This window comes from Panicum virgatum, chromosome 9K, assembly GCF_016808335.1.
Source record: "Panicum virgatum strain AP13 chromosome 9K, P.virgatum_v5, whole genome shotgun sequence".
Taxonomy (NCBI): domain Eukaryota; kingdom Viridiplantae; phylum Streptophyta; class Magnoliopsida; order Poales; family Poaceae; genus Panicum; species Panicum virgatum.
In genome coordinates, this window is record NC_053144.1 from 54,508,100 (window position 1) to 54,531,681 (window position 23,582).

At 46.5% G+C, this 23,582-nt stretch overlaps 1 protein-coding gene, 1 long non-coding RNA gene and 1 pseudogene across 4 annotated transcripts; 2 read left to right on the forward strand and 1 right to left on the reverse strand.

Annotated features, from left to right (window-relative positions):
- The first annotated feature begins 479 nt into the window (after positions 1-479).
- LOC120652369 lies at positions 480-7,583 on the forward strand (annotated as a pseudogene).
- Positions 591-8,260, reverse strand: LOC120652370. 2 transcript variants are annotated; one of them, XR_005666550.1, is made up of 3 exons: positions 7,979-8,244; positions 1,061-1,358; positions 591-868 (listed from the first exon to the last, which is right to left on the reverse strand). It is a non-coding gene; the product is annotated as an uncharacterized LOC120652370 (long non-coding RNA). The 2 variants fall into 2 exon arrangements; XR_005666549.1 differs by lacking the exon at positions 591-868 and having other exon boundaries at positions 905-1,358; positions 7,979-8,260.
- A 4,647-nt stretch (positions 8,261-12,907) lies between these two features.
- Positions 12,908-23,282, forward strand: LOC120652371 (tau-cadinol synthase-like). Of its 2 annotated transcripts, none has more exons than XM_039930167.1 (7): positions 12,908-13,080; positions 20,063-20,327; positions 20,397-20,772; positions 21,119-21,337; positions 21,472-21,607; positions 21,973-22,221; positions 22,768-23,282. In XM_039930167.1, exons 1-7 carry the CDS (start codon positions 12,964-12,966, stop codon positions 23,059-23,061), a joined length of 1,656 nt encoding a protein of 551 aa, XP_039786101.1. In that variant the 5' UTR covers positions 12,908-12,963; the 3' UTR covers positions 23,062-23,282. The 2 variants fall into 2 exon arrangements, with proteins under 2 accessions (XP_039786101.1, XP_039786102.1); XM_039930168.1 differs by lacking the exon at positions 12,908-13,080 and adding an exon at positions 18,907-19,134 and having other exon boundaries at positions 22,768-23,255.
- Positions 23,283-23,582: the final 300 nt, after the last annotated feature.

Genomic DNA, 23,582 nt, shown 5'->3' on the forward strand with positions numbered 1-23,582 from the left:
CCACATTCCCGCTCCACACTTCGGGATCCAATCAACCCAGAAACTTGGTGAGCATGGCATCTTGTAATGCTAATGTTCCAGAGAGGGCATCTGATTTTCACCGTACAGTATGGGGTAACTTCTTCATCAACCACAGCCCAGAACCATTACAGGCAAGTATATTTACAGCATGGCATCTTGTAATTCTAATGTTCAGTTGTGCATGTCTTGGAGATGCTAGTATTAAAATATGGAACTATATGTCAGATTTTCGTTTTCCCATGCTTTAAAAGACATGTTTATTTGATCATGACATGTTCTCGTCTCTGTTTTAGAAATAGCAATCAGGATCTATTAACAACTAAACATTGCAGCATTTGTTCGGTTTCCATTTCCATAGCTGAAAATAACACTAGCACATACTATCACGGTTTATTTTCTAAACATGTTGCCAAATATGCCTACATAAGCTTCCTTTGATGATCCTAATAATGATATTTCTCTATCACTATAGAAGTCGGAGGAATGGATGACTGAGAAGGCGAACCAACTAAAAAAGAAAATAAGTGAGCTTTTTGAAGCTTGCACAACTCCAGTGGAGCAACTTGAGCTAGTGGACACACTCCAACATTTAAGTATAGACCATCATTTCAAAAAACAGATTCTCGACATCTTAAGTAGCATCCATGATACTGAATTCAACAGCACTTGTCTCCATGAGGTTGCCCTTCGGTTTCGCCTACTGAGGCAGCAAGGGTTTTGGGTATCTCCAGTTGGTACATAATGAAAACTCCTGATATAGCCATTTGGCATTTTGTATATATGCTTCTTGATTCTGCCTGCTTACTAGTTCTAAAAAAGATAGCAGCTCACGGCATAGAAATCTTGTCTGCAACAATAATACACATGCAGAGATATGACCACCTGATGCTAATAAGTTCATAAGATGCATGACTTGCATATAATCTGACTGTTCGATCTTGCAGATGAATTCAACAGGTTCAAAGACGAAAATGGGAACTTTATTGTTGAAATAACTAATGATGCAAGAGGACTACTAAGTTTATACAATGCAGCTTACCTTTTCACACATGGAGAGCCAGAACTAGAAGAGGCTATCTTATTTACGAGGCACATCTTGAATCGATGAGAAACAAGCTTGAATACCCATTGGCCCAACAAGTGAACCGAGCCTTTCACCTACCACTGTCACGGACCTTAAGAAGACTTGAGGCTCTACATTATATCTCAGAGTACAAAGGAGAGCCGACACCTAACTCCTCCATTCTGGAGTTTGCCAAGCTGGATTTTGTCCTTCTGCAACGACTCCACTTGAAGGAGCTCAAGGCTCTTTCTAGGTATAATCACTATCTGGCAATCTGTATCATGAAAAGAGATGAGAATTTTAATTTAATGATTTGCGGGTCTTAATACACCAGTATGAGCCCCAATCTTTGGCCAATGAAACCTCTAAGCAGTGTCAAACTTCAAACGTAGACAGGCTTAGCCGCTCAGTCCACCAAAAGAGTTTGCACAATATAGTTTGAAAACGTAGACAGGCTTAGCCGCTCAGTTCAATTAGTCTATTGATCTAGCAAAATAAAACCTGATTTGCATGGTATAAATTTTAGATACAGCAGCCATAAGCATAAATTGGAAAGATACTATAGTATGCATAAACTAATTGAATAAATGTGATTACGCAAATTTAAGCATACACAGCGCCCGGTGATGTTTGTTTTATTTGCTACAAAGGAAAAGGATAGGTTATTTGCAAAAGAACCTTTCTATTATCATCTGAAAAACTTGAAACAACACTTTCAAAACATTCATTCTTCTCATAAAACGAACCTAAAGTTCTTTATACGCAACACAGTAACAACAATCTAACTTAATCTCAGATGGTGGAAAGATCTTTACAACGAAGAGGGGCTGGCCTACTCAAGGGACCGTGTGGTTGAATGCTACCTGTGGTCCTATACAGCATACTATGAGACAGAATATTCAAGGGCAAGGATGATCCTTGTCAAGATTGTCGTGGTGTGCAAACCCACAGCCGGGTGTCGTAGTGCCCCCGCATAAACCCAGAGGGTGAGTACTCGGGGGTAGCTAGGATTAGTCCGATCTAGATGCAAGAACACGATGAACACAGCAGGTTTAGAGTGGTTCGGGCCGCCGGAGCGTAATACCCTACGTCCACTGTGTGTTGTATTGCTTGTGCTCTTAAGAGGTTGAGAACGGGATTGTTCGGAGTGAATCCGAGCTTGTGTTGTGTCTGGCCTCGCTTGGCCTGGCCTGGCCTCCCTTTGCCTGGCTTTACGTACTCCTCCCTTTTATATCTCAAGGGAGGAGTGTACATAGCCGTTGGGTCCCCGACAGATGGGCCCAGCGATGTAGTATAAAATAACATACTGTACAAATATTTTGGCGTTGCAGGCGATGGAGACTTTATTCCTGGATTTCCTTTCTTTGCCCGTGGGAATCTTCCGTCCGACATAGCCATGCCCTGTCTTGTCGAAACGGCGTCAGGGCATAGCTTGCGGCGTAGCTTACCGTAGCCTGTCGCGTAGCTGAATGGGCCGTGTAGCTTGCGGCGTAGGCGGTATGATGAAAGGGTGCCGTGCCGTCGTATCCATTTAATGCAGCAGACGGGCTCTGCGCGGATGCGGCACATGCGGCTGCACTGTGTACCTCGGTAATATGCGGTCTATAGTGAGGCCTGACAAAAGCTGCCCAGCGTGCCGCGGCGGCAGAGCACGCCTCAACCACCCGCATTGAATGTAGTGGGTGGGCGAGTCTTCCAGCGGAAAACTCGCGCCCGCGTCTGCGCCTGCGGGACACGTGGCGCCTCCGGACCCCTCCCGAGCAGCTAGCTGAGCCGAGAGCTCACGGGGGTCCGGATAGGCACGTGGAGGTTCCGGACCCACCTGCGGGGGTCCGGGTCCGCGGCCACAGGTGCTGAGCATTTCCACCTCTGGGACACGTGGTGACACCAGACCCATCCCCAAGCGGGAAGCGGGTCCGGGACCGTTTGTCCGGTGGGATGGAGTCGGACCCTAGGGGTCCGGCTGCTCAGCTCCTTAGGGCGTAGTTACGGATAACTACGCCAGTCTTGGCACTATAGGAGTGGGTACCCCAGTTGCAGGGCACTGACAGATGCCCCCGGGCCCGCCTCGGGAGAGGCAACGAACCCGCAGATGGGGCCACTACTGTGAGCAACTTGACTGCTTCTGGCGCCCAGCGGTGCGCGCCGCAAGGGTCATGTCCTGTGTCGTCCATCCTTTGGGTCACCTGCTGCATCATCACGTTTGGACCTGCACATGACTCAAGGTAGATGTTTAGTAGCGTGCTCACGGGTCCCAAATCCTGTTGGCTGTGATCCTTTAAGATAGACAGCTAGGGTCAGTGAACGGAGCTCAAGGGGCCGTCCTTTAGGTTAAGAGAAAGTCTGGACCTCCAGATTCCCAATCCTAGGTACTACGACACTCATTCACAGAAGGTGGTGCGTGCAGGCTTAGGGTACGGAACCAGGTTAAGCGGCTACACGGCTTCGGACCTCCCCGGAGAATGAGTGCGCTTCCCTGAACCTGCAGGTTCCTAGGGGGTCCGAACCCCTCTCTTCCATGAGGGGTCTCGAGCTAAGTCACTAACTAGCCAACTCAAGTCGGACCACAATCACCGCACAAGAGTAAGAAGCCACGTGGGGGTTAGCGCAAACAGAATGCGTAGATTGAAATTGGAATGTAACATCCTTAGAGGCGAACTGAGAATAAACTTTTCCTTTATAACTAGATGTACATGAGATGTGCGATGTAAGCCAGAACACGGGTTTATGAGGCCGGAGCTGTCCGGACCTCCGGGCCCCCCAATCTTAGGTACTACGGTACTCGCACTAGGAAAGTAGAGCATGCAGGCTTAGGGTACGGAACCAGACTAAGCGGCTACACGGCTCCGGACCTCCCCGGAGGGTGAGTACACTTCCCTGAACCTGGCTCGCAGAGGTCCGGACCCCTCCACGGGGGAGGCTCACCGGACTGGACCACACGGAAGTACTACGTAGTTACAAAGGAAAATGTTTTATTCCCTACTGGGCCTCTAAGGATAGAACTTACAGAGATGTAGAGTCGGGGGTGCGACCGGAGTCGGCTTTCCGCCGGAGGGAGCCACCAGAGTCGGCTTTCCGCCGGAGGGAGCCACCAGAGTCGGCTTAGTGCGACCGGAGTGGGCTTTCCGCCGGAGCGGGCTTGGTGCGACCGGAGTCGGCTTTCCACCGGAGCGGGCTTGGTGCGACCGGAGTCGGCTTTCCGCTGGAGCGGCTTGGTGCGACCGGAGTCGGCTTTCCGCCGGAGCGGGCTTGGTGCGACCGGAGTTGGCTTTCCTCCGGAGCGGGCTTCCTCACATGAGTGAGGTATGTTGCGAGCTGAGATTTGTTGAAGCTGTGCTCCCCCCAGACCTGCTTGATGACGAGCTGGGAGAGCATGACCCGCTGTCGCCATCGTGCTGAAGCGGGCGCTTGCCGCGCGAGTTCTGGCCCCCGGGCGCTCGCCACCTGAAACATGGTGATGCCGAGCCGATGATCAAGAGAAAGCCAAGCAGACCCCTACCTGGCGCGTCAAATGTCGTGGTGTGCAAACCCACAGCCGGGTGGCGTAGTGCACACGCCTAAATCCAGAGGGTGAGTACTCGGAGGGTAGCTAGGATTAGTCCGATCTAGATGCAAGAACACGATGAACACAACAGGTTTAGAGTGGTTCGGGCCGCCGGAGCGTAATACCCTACGTCCACTGTGTGTTGTATTGCTTGTGCTCTCAAGAGGTTGAGAACGGGATTGTTCGGAGTGAATCCGACCTTGTGTTGTGTCTGGCCTTGCTTGGCCTGGCCTGGCCTCCCTTTGCCTGGCTTTACATACTCCTCCCTTTTATATCTCAAGGTAGGAGTATGCATAGCCGTTGGGTCCCCGACAGATGGGCCCAGCGATGTAGTATAAATAACATATTGTACAGATATTTTGGCGTTGCAGGCGACGGAGACTTTATTCCTGGATTTCCTTTGCCCGTGGGAATCTTCCATCCGGCATAGCCCTGCCCTGTCTTGTCGAAACAGCGCCAGGGCGTTGCTTGCGGCGTAGGCGGTATTATGAAAGGGTGCCGTGCCGTCGTATCCATTTAATGCGGCAGACGGGCTCTGCGCGGATGCGGCGCACGCGGCTTCACTGTGTATCTCGGTAATATGCGTTCTACAGTGAGGCCTGACAAAAGCTGCCCCGCGTGCCACGGCGGCAGAGCATGCCTCTACCACCCGCATTGAATGCGGTGGGTGAGCGAGTCTTCCAGCGGAAAACTCGCGCCCGCGCCTGCGCCTGCGGGACACGTGGCGGCTCCGGACCCCTCCCGAGCAGCTAGCTGAGCCAAGAGCTCACAGGGGTCCGGATAGGCACGTGGAGGTTCCGGACCCACCTGCGGGGGTCCGGGTCCGCGGCCACAGGTGCTGAGCATTTCCACCTCTGGGACACGTGGTGACACCAGACCCGTCCCCAAGCGGGAAGCGGGTCCGGGACCGTTGGTCCGGTGGGATGGAGTCGGACCCCAAGGGTCCGACTGCTCAGCTCCTTAGGGCGTAGTTACGGATAACTACGCGAGTCTTGGCACAGTAGGAGTGGGTACCCCAGTTGCAGGGTACCAACAAAGATAATCGCCATAATAATCCTGACAGATGATACTTATGATGTCCGTGCTACTTTGGAGGAGTGTCGGAAATTCAATGAAGCTATACAAAGGTTGGAGTGGTCCAGCAATCTTATTAATTTGAGAGAGCAAAGCATCAGTTCATACAATATTTGCACTCGAAGGTTTAACTTCTTAATTTTCCTGCAGATGGGAAGAGAGTGCTATTACTCTTCTACCAGATTACCTAAAGAAGCTCTATCTCAAGCTGATGAACATCTTTAAGGAGTTTGAGGATGAGTTGAAACCAAATGAGAAGTACAGAGTTGCTTTTATTAGAAAAGCAGTACAGCACTACCATCTATTGTTTAAAGACGTTATTTTCCTACTAACATCAGTGAGCTTGGTCTTCAAAATTTATGTGGTGAAACCTTACTTGAATTAATTGAAGTTTTTGCAAATGATTACTGTATACTGGATATGCATGCCATATGAATCTTCATATGTTTAAGTATGGAACTATATATATCAATGGGGCAATAACTAGTATGTACATGAAATTCACTGTCAATATATGTTGTACCAATTATTTTTTTCCGGGATACAAAATCCAACCTTATATAGGCAGCACTAAACTGGTACATCTATCAGATCTGCAACCATACTGTATCCTCATATATATCAAAATCTCTTTCATCAAAGTTGTAGATTGTTTCCTTGGAATTAAAGGAAAGCTTACATTTTTGTATATGTTTTCGTTTTCAGTTTCAAGTGTTATCAAGTAACTATCTCCAAGAAGCCGAATGGTGCCATGGTGGTTACAGGCCAAGATTTAAAGATCAGGTGAAGGTATCTACTGTGTGCTCAGGTGCTCCATTTGCTGCTGTCGGGTTACTAGTTGGCATGGGAGATGATGTTGCAACCAAGGAGGCACTTGAGTGGGCAACCAGTTGCACCGATGCTGTCAAGGCTTTCGCAGACGTGACACGCTTCATGAATGACCTTTGCTCGTTTAAGGTATGAATAATGCATATTCCCGAAGTTACAAATCATAGTTGTATTTCCTTGGATCATTTTACCTAGTAATGGATGTTGCTGCCCACAGCGTGGAAAGAACAAAAATGATGTGGACAGCTCAGTTGAATGCTACATCAGTGAGCATGGCGTCACGGCCGATGTCGCCTGTGCAAAGATTGATTCCCTTATTGAAGATGCATGGAAGACTGCAAACAGAGCACGCATTGAGCAAAATGAACTGCTTCCAGCTAGACCTGGGCATGGGTCACCCGACCCGAACAACCCGACCCAACCCGCCCGAAAAAAACCCGACCCGACCCGAGCTACGTGGCGGGTGGGCGCGGGCCGTATTTTTTGACCCGCAACAATCAACGGGCCGGGCACGGGCTGTGATTTTTGACCCAAAACCCGACCCAACCCGAAAAACCCGACCCCACTCGAAAAAAACCCGACCCGACCCGCCCGCGCAGGGTGCACGGGCCAACCCGATCCGACCCGGTGATAGGTACGGGTCGGGCGCGGGCCGTACTATGCGACCCGTGACCCGGTCTTGACCCGACCCGAACCCGACCCGACGTTTGCCCAGGTCTACTTCCAGCGGTGCAACGAGTTGTCAACATAACCACCAGCATGCCATTGATGTACGGTGATAAGAAGGATGCATTCACATTCAGTGACGGGCTCAAGGGGGTCATCAAGCGCCTGTTCCTCGAGCCTGTCCTGCTCTAGACAGTAGCCTTATGTTAATTATATTCACTGCCTGAAGAATCAGCTATGTACCCCACGCGAATAAAAGATGTATCATCGGAACACAATCAATCTGCTCCACTTGCACTAGACTAACACTTGGGTGAACATGTACTAGTATGTATCTAAGACTTATCCGTGTGATTAAATTATTCTTGTGGTGTTTCCCCGTTCCTAGCCTGATGAGTGATGATCATCTTTCACAGAAGATGGCACAGGACAATTCTTCCCTACCTCCAGTGCATATATGTATGAGCACCAAGTACATGACTATGATCTCAAATACAAAACATAGCTAAATTCGTATCGGCGTGGATTTAAATTCTTCTGGCTTGACCGTGGGAAAATGGATAGAACTCGAAGGCCGTGGAGTTATGCAATATCCAATTGTGAGGGCGTGCTGGATGAAGGTGGAATGGGTCCCCAAATCCCTAGGTCTAGTGTAAACCGCAACTAATGCGGAGATTTCGGCTGGTCCAACCTGCTACACCGGAATCATACGCCACCGAACAAATGCCGTCCCCAAATCAGAGTCAGCAACTAGAGGAGCCTAGGGAGGGCAGGATATTTACCGGGAAAAGGTGTTTACGGTTGGCGGCAGCCCCGACGACGAGTCAGGGCACAGCGACGGCAAACGGCGAGGCCGCCGCCGCCGCTCTGTCGCTCGCCACGCCAGCTTCTCGCCGGAAGCCAAGAGCGAAGCTAGTGGGCTAGTGGAGTACCATTAATGGGCCGTGTTGGGCCTCGGCTTAGGGGGATTATCCTTTTGTTGTGGAATAAAAATTCCTAAAACTCTATCAGTGAACCTCATCCATACTTAGAGATTAAGATCCTGTTTGGATCCATAAACTGAACTTTAGGTCTAAAGTTTAGTCTATTGGGTGATCCAAACTGGTAGACTAAAATGTAGACTAAAGTTTAATTCCACTCCAACCTGAGGTTCTCAAAAAGACAAAAGTCATCTAATTTGGACTAAACGCGAAAGGGCCTGTAGTCTAGTGGTTATAAGAGCCTCGGTAGCACATGAGGTTCTGGGTTTGACTCCCCATGAGAGCGAATATTCTGGGATTTAAAGGCGTTGTGCATTCAGTGGTAGGCGACGTTCCTGTCGACAGCGAGGCGCCTGTCGTGACTTCGTCGACGCTTGTCGTGACTTCGTCAATCTCGATGATTTGCCGGCTCAGTCTTCAAAGATGCTCATAAGGGTAAAGTTTACGTACATGTATTCATAGAGGTGTGAGTGTGCGTGCGTTATAAGTGTCTTAGTTGTACTGTGTAAACTAATCTACAAACTGCGAAAAGACCAAACTAGCCCTCACTATATGCATGTATGCACAGCAATAGGATGATCCAAGGGTAAAAGTGATATTTCTATGTGTCCCACCTAAAGTTTAGTCCATGGATCCAAACGGAATATGTACTAAAGTTTAGTTACTTGATGTTTATTCACCTAAAGTAGTCCTTGTTTAGTCACCTAAAATAGTCCTAGGTGATCCAAACAAGACCTAAGCCAATAAGAATAGCTCGTTTGTGCAAGTACCATATTTAGAAATATCCTTAATTTTTAGGGTTAATTGGAGCTGCACCATTATAATTCTTCTATATTTGAAGTGTGTCGCTACTTCTCGAGTGATTATGCATGTGCCATTATAATTTCACACTTCCTGGAAATATACCATTACGTATTATTTCGATGTGTTTATGAAAGAAATTGGATCAAAATACCCTCGTCTTCAACCTCCTACGCTGTCGGCCGCCCTACCCGCACCGCGCCTGAGCGCTGCCGCCGGCTCCGATGCCTGCCCGCGGCCAGGGGATCTGCGGCCTCCGTACCGCCAGTCTAGGTGCCGGCGCCGCGGACGGAGGCCGCAGGCTCCCTAGCCACGGGCGGATGCAGGAGCCGTCCATGGGAGTCTAGGTGGGTTGGGTCTAACCCTGAGGGAAATATCCCCTCAGATACGAATTGGAATGGTCCACTCAAATCGAGTGGACAATTCCAACCCACTTCAACGCGGTTGCTGCTCCATCGCTCGAGGCAGTAGGAGTGGGAGCGGGTCGGCGGCGCAGGGCTAGTGGAGGCGAGTTCCGACGTGTATTCCGGCGGCGCAAGACGGAGGCGGTTGATTCGTGGTAGGCAGAGGTGACCGGACGGGCGGATGGCTGACGTGGGCGAGCGGAGCTAGTTGGTCGACGCGGGGTGATCGGAGGAGCTCGTGGTCCCCCTCTTGCGGTGGTGGCGGCGGGGAGCGAGGCACGACTGGCTTAGGCGGAGAGGCGGCGCGGCGGGGCAAGCTCAAGCCGCGACGGCTGGCTCCAGCGGAGGAGTAGTGCCATGGGACGAGCTCGGGCTGCAGTGGCCGGCTCCAGCAGAGGAGTGGGGCGGATGGGCAAGCTCTCGGCCTACGGCTACCGGCTCAGGTGGAGAAGGGATGAGGGGCGGGGGTAGCTTGCCCACGGCTCCCGGCAAGGGCAGAGGAGAGGCGCGGCGGGGTCAGCTCGGCCGGCAGTGGTGGGTTCGGGCAGAGCAGCGGCTTGACAGCAGAGGAGCGGAGCGCACAGCGGCGTAAGGAAGGAGATGAGGTGTACATGAAAAAAAGAGATTGAGGATGATAAGTAGGATTTGTGGACTACTGTTACTAACAGTGAGAAATGGACATCCATTCCATCTCTACAAATCCTTCTAACTAAACCAAAAAACTGGGTTCCATCAAAACCTACAACCAAACGCTATGCCCTCTTTTGGATATAAGAGCATCTCCAACAGTTTGCCATATTTTATTTGGCATATCTTATGTTTTGCCAACTTTTAAAAAGATATGTCAAATAAAAAAAAGAGCTTATCTCCAACAGTTTGGCATAATTCACTTGCCAAACCCAGATCTAACTTACATTAGAAACCCTGAGAGAGAAACAAAATTATATTTATGCCCTTCCACCTCTTGAAAACTTAAATCAGGAACCCTTCTCTGTTATTTATTTCTTTTTTTCACCCTCCCACCTGACTAGAAATCACGATGCCAACCGTGCGCCGCGCGTGTATATTTGCGCGCTGGAGGCCGTTTTTTCCCAAGTTGCCAAAAATTACTAAGTCTTTTGTCAAACTGTTGGAGGAGTATTTTTAACGTTTTTGCCAAAAATCAAAGATAGCAACTCGATTTGCCAAACTGCTGAAGATGCTCTAAGGGGCTAAAAATTAGCCCTAGAGAATCTTACTATTTATGAGTATTTAATAAATTATATGTATAAAACTATTTGCAAAATCTTTGGAATAATCTGCAAGACGAATCTAACAAGATATATTAATCTATAATTAACTGATGATTACTATAACATCATTGTAGTAAATTATAAATTAATTAGGTTCATTATATTTGTCTCGCAAATTAGCCTAGAGATTATGAATGAATTTTGTCAGTACTGCAACACTTCAAATAGGATCTATATGGATGGACCCAACTAAAAAAAAGATAAAGTCCATATTTCAACCTCCGACTATCACGTTTGTCCAATTTTTAACCTCGAACCGCAAAACCAGACATTCTGCACCCTTAAACTAACGAAACCATGCAAATTACCCCCATGAGCCCAATCCACCCTGCTTTTCAGCCACGTCACCCGTGCACGTGGCGCCGGTAGCCACGTCAGCTTCTCCTTTTACCCTCTCCTTTCTTTCTCTTAGAGACAGGTGGGCCATGCGCCTGCCGCGTCACTCGTCTGCATGCGCCTGCCGCTGCCTTGCCGCCGCCACCTGCGCTCACGCTCACCCTTGCATGCGAGCTGCAGGGGGGCGGCAGATGGAGCTGGGGATGGGGCGGAGCCGGCGCAGGGGAGGAGAGGAGGGAAGGGTTGCCGCAACTCCATCTCCCCGGCGCGGCAGAGCTCCAGGAGGGAGGAAGGGAGGGAGGGCGCTGGCGAGAGAGATGGGGAAGGAGGAAGGAGTCCAGGAGAGAAGGGAGGGAGGAGGCCATGGCGAGGAGCCCGGGGCCGACGAGAGCAGAGACGAGAGGATAAGGGTTTGACATGTGGGTCCCACTGATGATTTGTCAAAACCATATGCCACGTCGGATCAAAATCACGATAGTTTGGGTTAGGGGGGTATTTCGTCCGGTTTTAACAGTTTAAGGGTGCAGAATGTCTGATTTTGTAGTTCGAAGTTGAAAATCGGACAAACGTGATATTTGGAGGTTGAAATATGGACTTTACTTAAAAAAACTAGGATGGACGTAGCCCACGTGATCCGCAAACCAAACACATGTCACATGTGCCCACCGCCCACGCGCCCGGCGTGCAGCAGGAAACGGTCGATGATTCATGTCGTGGGATTCTGGTCCTGCATGCTGTCTGATGGCGGCCACTGATCGATGCCTCGAATCGCAAGCACGAAGACTGCCATGGATCATAATGCATGGCTGCACACATCAAGGGGCTTGTTGGTCAGTCTGCACGAGGTAGTGGATCTGTATCCAGCGGTGCAAAAAGCACCCACTTCTTTTCAAAAAAAAAAACACCCACGAGCCTGGCTCCGGCGGAGGAGCGCAAAAATCGCTCATATCTGACGGGCCTGGCTGGGGCATGCAGTGCGCAGACAAATGAAAGAAGCTGGCCATGCTAGGCTGTGTTTAGTTCCCTTGGGAAAAACACTGTATCGCTGGAAAAACACTATAGCGCACTGTAGCATTTTTCGTTTGTTTGTGATAGATATTGTCCTACCATGACTTAACTAGGCTCAAAAGATTCGTCTCGCAACGTACATCAAAACTATGCAATTAGTTTTTTTATTTACCTACATTTAGTACTCCATGCATGAGTCATTTGCTATATTTAATGTTTTGATGTGATGGAGATGTGATGGAAAGTTTAGAAAGTTGGGAGAAATTTGAGGTATCTAAACACACCCCTAGTGGAACAGCGAACTGATCAACTTCTCCGATTGTCTGGACGCATGGAAACGTGAACCAAACAAGAGCCTGGTGCAGCTCGCGAGCTGGCCAGCGCAGGCCTGGATGGCTGGCGTGAGCCAGGCGGCCGGGCACAGACAACCAATCAGCCCCCATGTGAGCATGCATGCCCATTCTCGATCTGTTCTCCATCACGACATCTGCCCTGTTTAGTTCCCACCCTATAAACCCGGTAAAGACAAAAAAAACATTACATCGAATGTTTCGACACATGCATGGAGTATTAAATGAAATCTATTTACAAAACTTTTTACATAGATAAGCTGTAAATCGCGAGACGAATCTAATAAGACTACTTAATCTATGATTTGCAATAGTGATGCTATAGTAACTATCTGCTAATTATGGATTAATTAGCATCATTAGGTTCGTCTCGCGATTTACAACCCATCTGTACAATAAATTTTGTAAATAGACTTCATTGAGTACTTTAAATTAGCAAGATTCTTTCACAAAAAATTTTGCGTTTCAACTAAACAGGGTCATAGCCAGTGCCACACCCTGCAGCCAGCTGCCTATAAATTGGTACCATCCTGCTGGTCACTGGTCAAGTTGCAACACAGAGAGGGACAGGTAACTCAACAGATACTCCATAAGCAATGGCACCTAGAACTACAAGCAGCGATGAGGCGGCCACATCCTGGAAGGCAGCGCCTGAGGTTCATCCCAGTGTGTGGGGGGATTTCTTTATCAATTACATCCCAGAGCCACTGCAGGCATGTGTTTTCATACATCAATTAGCTAGTATCATCTCTCTTTTTTTTCCAACTGCAAATACACTTGCTTCCTGCTAGCTTCCCTACCTAAGCCTAATTCCATTGTCCCCGGGGATATATGAGTACACTTGCAATTTGAATGCATGTTCGGTTATAAAATTTCACCAGTTCACTATGAAATTTTATAAAAACTTTGTTAAATTTCACCAGTTCACTATGAGTACAAGATCGAGTACAGGGTACATGGTTCTAGTGTAGAAACAAGAGATTCATGACCTAGACTACTAAGACTAGTACAAAGGAAAGAGGGAGTGAGGAGGGTGCAGACCGTCGATCGGTGGCGGGGCGGACGAGCTGGTGCCGGCGGGCGCCATCGCGTCGATGGAGTCGAGGATGGAGGCGAGGAAGTCCGCGTCAGCGAGGCGCGGATCCGGCGGCGGCGGTGGATGGCGTAGATCCCGGCATCCTTCAGGCCTCCATCGGCACTAGCCGATGACGGGGTTGGCGGAGGAAGACGTTGTGGCTGCGGCGGCAGAGCTTCCCGTCGGTCTCACGCTAACCTTAGATCGTAGGGTTTCTGTAGGAGGGGTTTGTGGCGGCGGGGAACCTCGTGATCCGAGCCTCGGCACCTCTCCCGTTCTATATAGCGCGGGCGACGGGGGCCCACCAGCCAGACGGGCTGGGCGCCCCCGATCAGGGCGAGTTGAGGGAGTCCGACTCGGCCTTTGGGCCGAGTCGCGAGATCAATCCCAACATTCTCCCCCTTGATCTCTTCTTGTTTCTTATTTTTGTTCTTCATCTGAATCATCCCATCACAGATCAGTGTATAGAGCGTGTCTCGTCATGACAATTATTACTGTCAGATTAACAGCCACAATCACCTTTCTGATCTGAAATGAAATTCTTTTCTTTGCGCCATTCTTCGTCCAGGAATCATAGGCTTTTCCTTAAACCCATGTCAGCTAAGTGTTCTCTGAACACATTGGGTGGTAGGCCTTTTGTAAGCGGATCCGCTAATATCTTGTCTGTTCTGATATGTTCTAAACAAATTGTTTCATCCTGGACTTGCTCCTTAACAACATAAAACTTTATGTCGATATGTTTGGCAGCACCACTCGACTTGTTGTTATGAGCGTAAAATACTACTGGTTCATTATCGCAGTATAACTTCAGTGATTTTTCTATGCTGTCGACCACTCCTAAACCAGGTACGGATTTCTTGAGCCATGTGACCTACCCGGAGGCCTCGTAACATGCTACAAATTCTGTGTACATCATGGAAGATGCTGTAACTGACTGTTTAGAGCTTTTCCACGATATTGCTCCTTTTGCAAGAGTGAAGATGTATTCTGACGTGGATTTTCTGTCATCTACATCTCCTGAAAGTCTGAATCTAAATATCCTTCTATTTCTAGAGATTCTGTTTTTTTATACGTTAGCATGAGGCCAGTAGTTCCCCTTACATAGCGTAAAGCCTTCTTTACCATCTTCCAGTGCTCTATGCCTGGATTACTTTGGTATCTGCCAAGTACCCGGTAACAAAATTTAAGTCAGGGCGAGTGCACACTTGTGCATACTGTAAGCTTCCGACAGCTGAAGCATAAGGCACTGCCTTCATTTGCTCGAGCTCATACTAATTCTTGGGACACTAATGTTTTCCGAAACTGTCGCCCTTGACTATTGGAGCAGGTGTGGGCTTGCTCGCATGCATACTGTATTTCTTTAATACTTTTTTGAGGTATACTTTTTGTGATAATCCTAATACCCCTTTTCTTCTATCTCGGTGAATTTCAATTACTAAAATGAATGAAGCTTCACCAAGATCCTTCATATCAAAATTTGAGGACAAAAATTTCTTTGTCTCCAGTATTAGATTAACATTACTGCTAGCCAGCTGGATGTCATCCACATACAGGATAAGGAAGATATATCTCCCATTCTTAAATTTTGCATAGATGCAATTGTCCTCTTCATTTTCTTTAAATTCAAACTTTCTGATTGTTTCATCAAATTTCAAGAACCACTGCCTTGAGGCTTGCTTCAAGCCATAAATTGATTTCTTTAGGTGGCACCCTAAATTTTCGTGGCCTTCCACAACAAAACCTTTCGGTTGTGCCATGTAGACGTCTTCATATAGATCCCCATTTAGGAATGCCGTCTTCACATCCATCTGATACAATTCTAGGTCATAATGAGCCACTAAGGCCATTATTATTCTAAAAGAGTCTTTACATGAGATCGGAGAAAAGGTCTCATTATAATATATTCCTTCTCTCTGTGTGAAGCCTTTTGCCATGAGTCGCGCCTTATATCTTTCTATATTCCCTTTGGAGTCACACTTCGTTTTGTAGACCCACTTGCATCCTACTGTTTTGGCTCCTTTGAGAATTTCTTCTAAGTCCCAAACTTTATTGGTACTCATTGATTTCATTTCTTCTTCCATGGCTACAGACCACTTGGATGAATTTGCGCTTTTTATGGCTTCTTCAAATGAGGTGGGATCACCCTCAATTTGTATTTCTTCGCTATTATAGACTTCGTAATCATCAGAAATAGCATATTTTCTAGTTCTTTGTGGTCTTTGTGGGGCCACTGCGACTGGTATTTCTGTTACAGGAGGCTGCTGTTGCTCCCCCTCATCCGCGACAACGGGTTCTGGTTGAGCATGAGGAATGAAATTCTCATTCTCATTCACTGCCACATTAGGAGAACTAACAACAGGCATTGGCACTGCAGTGCTTTGTACTGCTGGTGCCACATCCACAGGTAAGTAGAAATAAGATTCTTGAGTCATCGGAGTAGGGACGAATACTCGCTTTTCCTCAAGATCATTTTTCTGGCTACCATGCTCCCCCTGATCATCCGATCTTCTAGAAAGACAATGTGTCTTGTTTCTACAAATTTTGTGTGTCTGTCAGGGCAGTAGAAACGATACACTTTTGATTTTTCTGGATAGCCAATAAAATGGCAACTGACTGTCTTGGGATCTAGTTTCCCAATGTTTGGATTAAACACTTTGGCCTCAGCCGGACAGCCCCACACTCGAAAATGACTAAGTGAGGGTTCTCTTCCTGTCCATAATTCATACGGTGTTTTCGGCACCGATTTACTTGGCATGCGATTAAGTATGTAGATGGCGGTTTTTAACGCCTCCATCCACAAGTTAATCGGTAGCGTGGAGTAGCTCATCATGCTTCTTACCATATCCATAAGGGTACGGTTTCTTCTTTCTGCTACTCCGTTCTGCTGAGGCTCGCTCGGTGTGGAATACTGGGCAACTATGCCATTTTCCTGTAGGAACCTTGCAAAGGGTCCAGGAACTTGGCCATACGGGGTATGCCAACCTTAGTATTCTCCCCCACGATCGGATCTGACAATTTTGATCTTTAAATCATGTTGATTTTCTACTTCTGCTTTAAATATCTTAAATTTATCCAACGCTTCTGATCGTTCTTTGATTGGATAAATATAGCCATAACGCGAATAATTGTCTATAAATGTTATGAATGAATCATAGCCATCTACAGTAGTGACAGGGAACGGTCCACAAATATCTGTGTGGATTATTTCTAAAATTCCCTCACTTCGTTTGGCGCCTTTTTTATGTTCTTGACGTATTTTCCTTTAATGCAATCGATACATTGTTCTAAATCTGAAAATTCTAACGGTGGAAGAATTGATGCTTTTACTAAGCGCTCTATTCTCCCCCTCGAAATATAGCCTAATCAACAGTGCCATAATTTCGATGAGATTGCATCAATTCTTTTACGTTTCTTAGTGCCATTCCTGCATAGGAGGAATTCTCATTCTTAGAACTTACAACATTAACATTCTCAGATAATGAAAGTAAGTACAACTTGTCTTATCGGAAGGCAAGACCAACACATTCTTTATTAAAGTGTATCTCACACTTGCCATCTTCAAAATGACAAGTAATCAAATCACCATCCAACTTAGACACACTAATTAAGTTTCTTTGTAGCGAAGGTACATAAAGAACATCTTTCAAATGAAGTACAAAGCCATTATGTAATTCTTCTTCCTCCTCTTGGCAGGGTCAAGCTCATACTTGTCCCCTGTAATGAATTAGCAACATGAACAGTTGCTCCAGAATCAATCCACCAAGTGGATTTATCATAATTCAAAAACAGAGATTCATCTACAAAAGTAATGGTGTCCTCACCGTTCTTTAATAGCTCCATGAGAAATTCTGGGCATTGCCTCTTGTAGTGCCCTCTTTTCTTGCATTTGAGGCATTGGTCTTTATCAACTGGGAAGTCTGACCAATCTTTTTCGCGTGGAGGCGGTCTGGAAGGACCACTTTCATGCTGATTCTTGCTTAGCGGGAAGGGCCTCTTGTAGTTCTGGTAATTCTTTTGGAGGTTCTTTTTCTTCTGATGCTGGACTTGGAAGACAAGTTCACCACCACCATTGGCGTTTTCCAGCCTTCCTTCTTCCTGAGTGCACATGGCAATCAGCTTCTCAATGTCCCAGTTTTCTGGAAAGGTGTTGTAATTGACGTGAAAAGTCGCAAACTCCTTTGGAAGGGACTTAAAAACAAGCTGGACAAGGAATGGTTCTGGCAAAGGCATATCCATTGTCGCTAGCTTGTTGGCCATGTGGCTCATCTCTAGGATATGATCTCTGATTCCACCACCAGTGTATTTCTTTGTAATTAGCTGCTCTGCAAGAGTAGCAACATAAGCCTTTGAAGAGCCAGTGAACTGACTCTTTATTTTCTGGAGGTATTCTATAGCGGTGGGGCAAGCAGTGATTGCCATTCTGATGGGGTCTGAGATAGAACCTTTAATGATCAATAAGCACTTGCGGTTGGAATCCACCCACGATGCCATCTCCTTGTCATACAAGGTCTTATCTGCATCATATTTCTTCTGACAAACAGGGAATGCAACGTCAGTTTCATTCTGAGCCCTCACGGACTTTTCTGGTTCTTGTGGCTGAGGCGTATTGATGGCCAAATCTATGTTGGCCATCACCAGAGTGATTTCTAGCTTCAGGTACCACTTCCCATAGTTTCTGCCATCTAATTCTGGGATGCCATTCAAAAGGTTCATAGTATTCGAACCTGAAATTCAGATACAAAAATTTGTGAGGACAACAATAATATGCATGTATCAATTTAACTTTGGTCCAAATTAAAACATGCGATATTCTGTACATTAAATCTAAATCACTGTTGGGCAGAAAAAGATATATACAAAATTCTGAACAAAATCATAATATTGCAAAATCAACTTTGGTCAGAAATTACAATATCATGATATACTGAAAATTCTAAAAAAAATAGATTCTATATTCCTCTATATCAATTATCTCGTTGGTTCAAATTAACATAGAGACAAAACAAATTCTTTGTAGTGGAAACGTGTAAAAAAAATTCTAAATTTCAAAAGCATAATTATGTGGTTTTCTGCTCTAAAAAATAATGCACGTTGGTGCATTTATTTGCAGAAAATAGATTCTAAATAAATTCTTCAAACTAATATTCAAAATGCTTCTGAAATAAAAGAAAAAATTCGTTTCTATTACTGTTCAAGCGGGCCACGGCGCTTACGGCCCGCGGCCCACGCCCCGCGCAGGCGCCCCCCCCCCCCCCCGCGCACAAGCCGCAACCTGGGCCTGGGCCGGGAAAGTGGCGGCTGCCGCGGCCCCGCCTGGGCCGAATCTGGCCCGTTGCGGCACGGAGGGGTGCTGGCTGTCGAATCAGATCCGACGGCTCTCCGGCCGTTTTAGCTGTACAAAAGGCGGGCCGACGCCAGCTCCCCCAAAAACCCTAGCTCATTCTTTCTCCTCCCCCCTTCTTATCTCACGCGGAGGCGGTGGCGCCGGCGGCGGCCGGCGCCAGGGAGGACGGCGGCGCTGCCGCGGTTGCCTCGCCGGTGCGCAACGCTCGCTCGGTGAACGCGCGGCCGTTGAGGTTACAGTGGGTGGCGCCCTTGCCGTGTTCTTGCGGCCGGCGAGCTGCGCGAGGCGCGCGAGCGGCGGTGGCCGTGTTCTGTTCCGCACGCCGGTGAACGGCGGCGTCCGAGGAAGGTAAGCCCCCCTTTCTCGGGTTCTTGTTTCGATTCGTTGACTTCTAGGGTTAGGGTTTCGGAGTTTTCTTTTGATTCGAAATCGGTTCTGTATTTCTGCGCTCTGTTCTTCCCCAAGACCCGATCTATGCACTAGATCGGGCATCTGATACCATTGTTAGATTTCTTGGCACTGGGTTCTTGACTGGATCAAATCTAGGCATACAAGATCGAGTATAGGGTACATGGTTCTAGTGTAGAAACAAGAGATTCATGACCTAGACTAGTACAAAGGAAAGAGAGAGTGAGGAGGGTGCAGATCGTCGGTCGGTGGCGGGGCGGACGAGCTGGTGCCGGCGGGCGCCATCGCATCGATGGAGTCAAGGATGGAGGCGAGGAAGTCCGCATCAGCGAGGCGCGGATCCGGCGGCGGCGGCGGACGGCGTAGATCTCGGCGTCCTTCAGGCCTCCACCGGCACTGGCCGATGATGGGGTTGGCGGAGGAAGACGTCGTGACTGCGGCGGCGGAGCTTCCCGTTGGCGGCAGGGAACCTCGTGACCCGAGCCCGGCACCTCTCCCGTTCTATATAGCGCTGGGCGCCCCCGATCAGGGCGCGTTGAGGGAGTCCGACTCGACCTTTGGGCCGAGTCGCGAGATCAATCCCAACAAACTTGTCTGGCATGGAGTTCAGTTCTATAACGTTAAATCTCCTACATTTGTTTTATAATAAGTAACTTGATATTGCAATTGTTTCTCAGGTATAAAGTCACTCCATATCTTCTCACAAGACCTCTGCATGCGATTTATTGTTAACATTATTCCACTACGATTAATAATGGACCATAGTCATATGTTGTCAGCACATTTCTAAATGCACAAACAAACACCTTAATTTGTGTGATTATGTACCAACCGATCAGTGATCTCGCTTCTCCTTTCACAATGGCAGGTTTCAGAAGAAAAGATGATCGAGAGAGCCGACAAATTGAAAGGGGAAGTGTGTGGTCTATTTGAGGCTTGCAAGAATGTTGTGGAAAAACTGGACCTGGTAGATGTTCTGCAGCGTTTGGGAATAGATCACCATTTTCAAGAACAAATAGCCACCACCTTAAGCATCATCCACAACCAAAGGGATGAATTCAATAGCTCAGACCTTCATGAAGTTTCCCTTCGTTTTCGCTTGCTTAGGCAGCACGGGTTTTGGGTTCCTGCAGGTAAGATCTAACCCCAAAGGTGCACTGAAATGCTTGAAAAAAAATAACTTACATGTATCTACTCTGCAGATGAATTCGACAGATTCAAGCTTGAAGATGGGAGCTTTATCGATAGTATAGCTAATGACCCAAAGGGCCTGTTAAGTTTATACAATGCAGCTAACCTTCTAACTCACAATAATGAGGGTGCACTTGAAGAAGCCCTGATGTTTGCAAGGCGACATCTAGAATTGATACAAAGTAGTCTCAAATCCCCCTTAGCAGACCAAGTTGCGCGTGCCCTGAAAATACCACTGCCAAGGACCTTAAAGAGAGTAGAAGCAGTATCATATATGCAAGAGTACAGTGTGGAGCAAAGGTACAACCCTGCCATATTGGAGCTTGCCAAGCTAGATTTTAACCTGCTTCAGCGTCTTCACCAAAAGGAACTCAAGACAATTTCTCAGTAAGTATTTCAGACATGGTATAAACGACACCTTGGACATGATTCATACCATTACTATACCTTAGAAGTTTATTTAATACATGTACAGAGTATCTTAAAAATTGTGATGCCATGAAATAAACTTGCAAGAGAAATATTCACACACTACTTTTTGTGAACAGAAATATTCATATATAGGTACTATCACCTGGGCAGAAATAAATCTTGCACTGAATGTGTCCTAAAAGAAGGAAATGGTGTTTAAGTTTTTTTTTATAGATATTCACGTTCTAGTTTGATAAGTATACTGCCTTTCACGGCCTTTTAGAGATAAAATTGTTAAATATGTGTACTTAATTTATACCAGGTGGTGGAAGGATCTTTCTGAAGACGTTGGTCTAGAATACGTGAGGGATCGGATTGTTGAGTGTTACTTTTGGGCTTACAGCATGTACTACGAGCAAGAGTATGCACGTGCACGGATGATCCTCGTCAGGTTATTCATACTAACATCTTTGTTAGATGACACTTATGATGATCATGCTACTTTGGAAGAGAGCCGGGACCTCACCAAGGCTATAGAAAGGTGGTTTGGTCTTTGCTTATCCTTCACCCCGTTCAAAACATCCATAAGATCCAATAACACGGTGTGAACTAATCAGTATGATAATGAGAAATGTGACCATAAGTGGCCTAAATGCTTGGTATTCATGCATGCAGATGGGATGAGAATAATATTTCTTTTCTACCTGAGTATATGAAGAAATTCTTTCTCAAGGTGACAAGAAACTTTGAGGAATTTGAGGATGAGTTGGAACCACATGAAAAGTACCGTGTTGCTTATGTTAGGAAAGCGGTATGCAACAACAACTATCATCCCCAAAAGCTAATGGTGGCTCTTTTACTCTTTGCATTCCTTCTTTTAAAAAATCTTAAAGGTGATGGAAATATCCTTGCGTGCCTATAGGTATCATAAAAAGCCTTGTGTAAACCTAAAGGGAAATTTCTTAAGCTATATATAGAATCTAACATGGAGCTGTTTAGGAGATCGAAATAGATGTAGCACCTTTAATTAGTTTGCCAAAAAGAAAAGAAAAGAAAAGAAAAGGAAAGGAAAGTAAAAGATGTAGCTCGTTTATTTGTTCACTGAGATTCAAGTCTCTCACCTCGCTCAATGATCATTAAATACTAACACTATCTGTATACTTTTTCGCCATCCAGTTCCAGCTTATATCCAAAAGTTATCTCCAAGAAGCGGAATGGTCTCATCACGAGTACATACCAAGCTTCAAAGATCATGTGAATGTATCCGCCATATCGGCGGGTGGTCAAGTGATGTGTGTTGGGTCGCTTGTGGGCATGGGTGATGTTGCAACCAAGGAGGCATTCGAATGGGCTATTGGTCACACTGATGCCATAAGAGCTAGTGGAGAGGTGTCACGCTTCATGGATGACATGGCAGATTTTAAGGTATTTCACTAATTAAAAGTTGTTTTAAAGTTTTTTAGATTACACAGTACAACTCAGACACTCATAATGCATGCACACTCACACCCTATCCTGATGGAGTCGAACTCAAGATCTAAGGTGCTACCGAGGCTCTTGTAACCACTGGGCTCAAGACCCTTTCGCAGTTTTAAAGTTACTAAAAGGAAAAGCTGTTTTATGGTTTTGAAGTTACTAAAAGGAAGGCTCTTAATCTAGTGGTACTTGAAATTGGGGTGAAAGGGCCCTGGTATCTTATTCTTATACAACATGTAACAAATAGAGAAGTGGCTTCTCTCTTTCAAATCAGGAAATAAAATAATGTATCTGTTGAGACATTACGAATAGCTTCGCCATGTTAAATGGTTCAACGGGGAAAGGCCATGAATTTTTATGTTTGTTCAACCAACGTCTGGTTTTTTTAAAGTGAAAGTGCCATGCAGCCATAATAAAAGAACTGCAACTGGCTTAATATCCACAAGCAGATCAATTACTGCCATTTTCAACTAAGTAGCTACATCTTGTTCACAGAGAGGAAGGGACAAAATGGATGTAGCCACATCTGTGGAGTGCTACATGAAGGAGCACAATGTCACTAGCGAGGTTGTCGTGGCCAAGATCGGCTCCTTCGTTGACGTTGCATGGAAAACAATAAACCAAGCACTCTTTGACCATCGTTCTCCGCCACTTCCCGTTCTGCAACGAGTCGCAAACTTTGCAATGAGCATCATGATAATCTTCCTCGACCAGAGAGACGGCTATACAAACAGCAAGGAATTTAAAGAGACTCTGGAGAGCCAATTCGTCAAGCATATTCCCCTCTAATACTAGCGCAACAATTATGAAAATTTAAGAGTGAGGCACGCATCATCAACAGATAATCTTTTTTTTATTTGTTGCAAAATCATCAGGCTTCGTGTATGCACTAGGAGGTATTGTTCCTCTAAGTATTGCTTGCCGTGTCGTCATTATATTGTTGCATGGGATAATTATTTAAGATATTATTCTTGAATTGATAAGTATGATTAAATCTGGTTTTAATTTTCTATTGTCCAAGCATCTCTGCTAGTAAGATGTATGGAAATATTCCCTCAACGTTTTACATTTAGAAGGTTCACATTCCACTAGTGCCCATGGGCCATGGCAAACCAAAGTAATGTGCTACCGCAGCAAAACCATCCCTCTTTTTTTCTTCAAAAAAAAAAGCAACACAATCAACCAGACAAAACAATGCAAGAAAATCATACTTCACAAATATAGATTAGCTCAATGAGAATATATTATGGAAATGAGCGAGCCAAATACTCTACCAATTTCTTTCACCTCATTACAGGTGAGCAACAAGT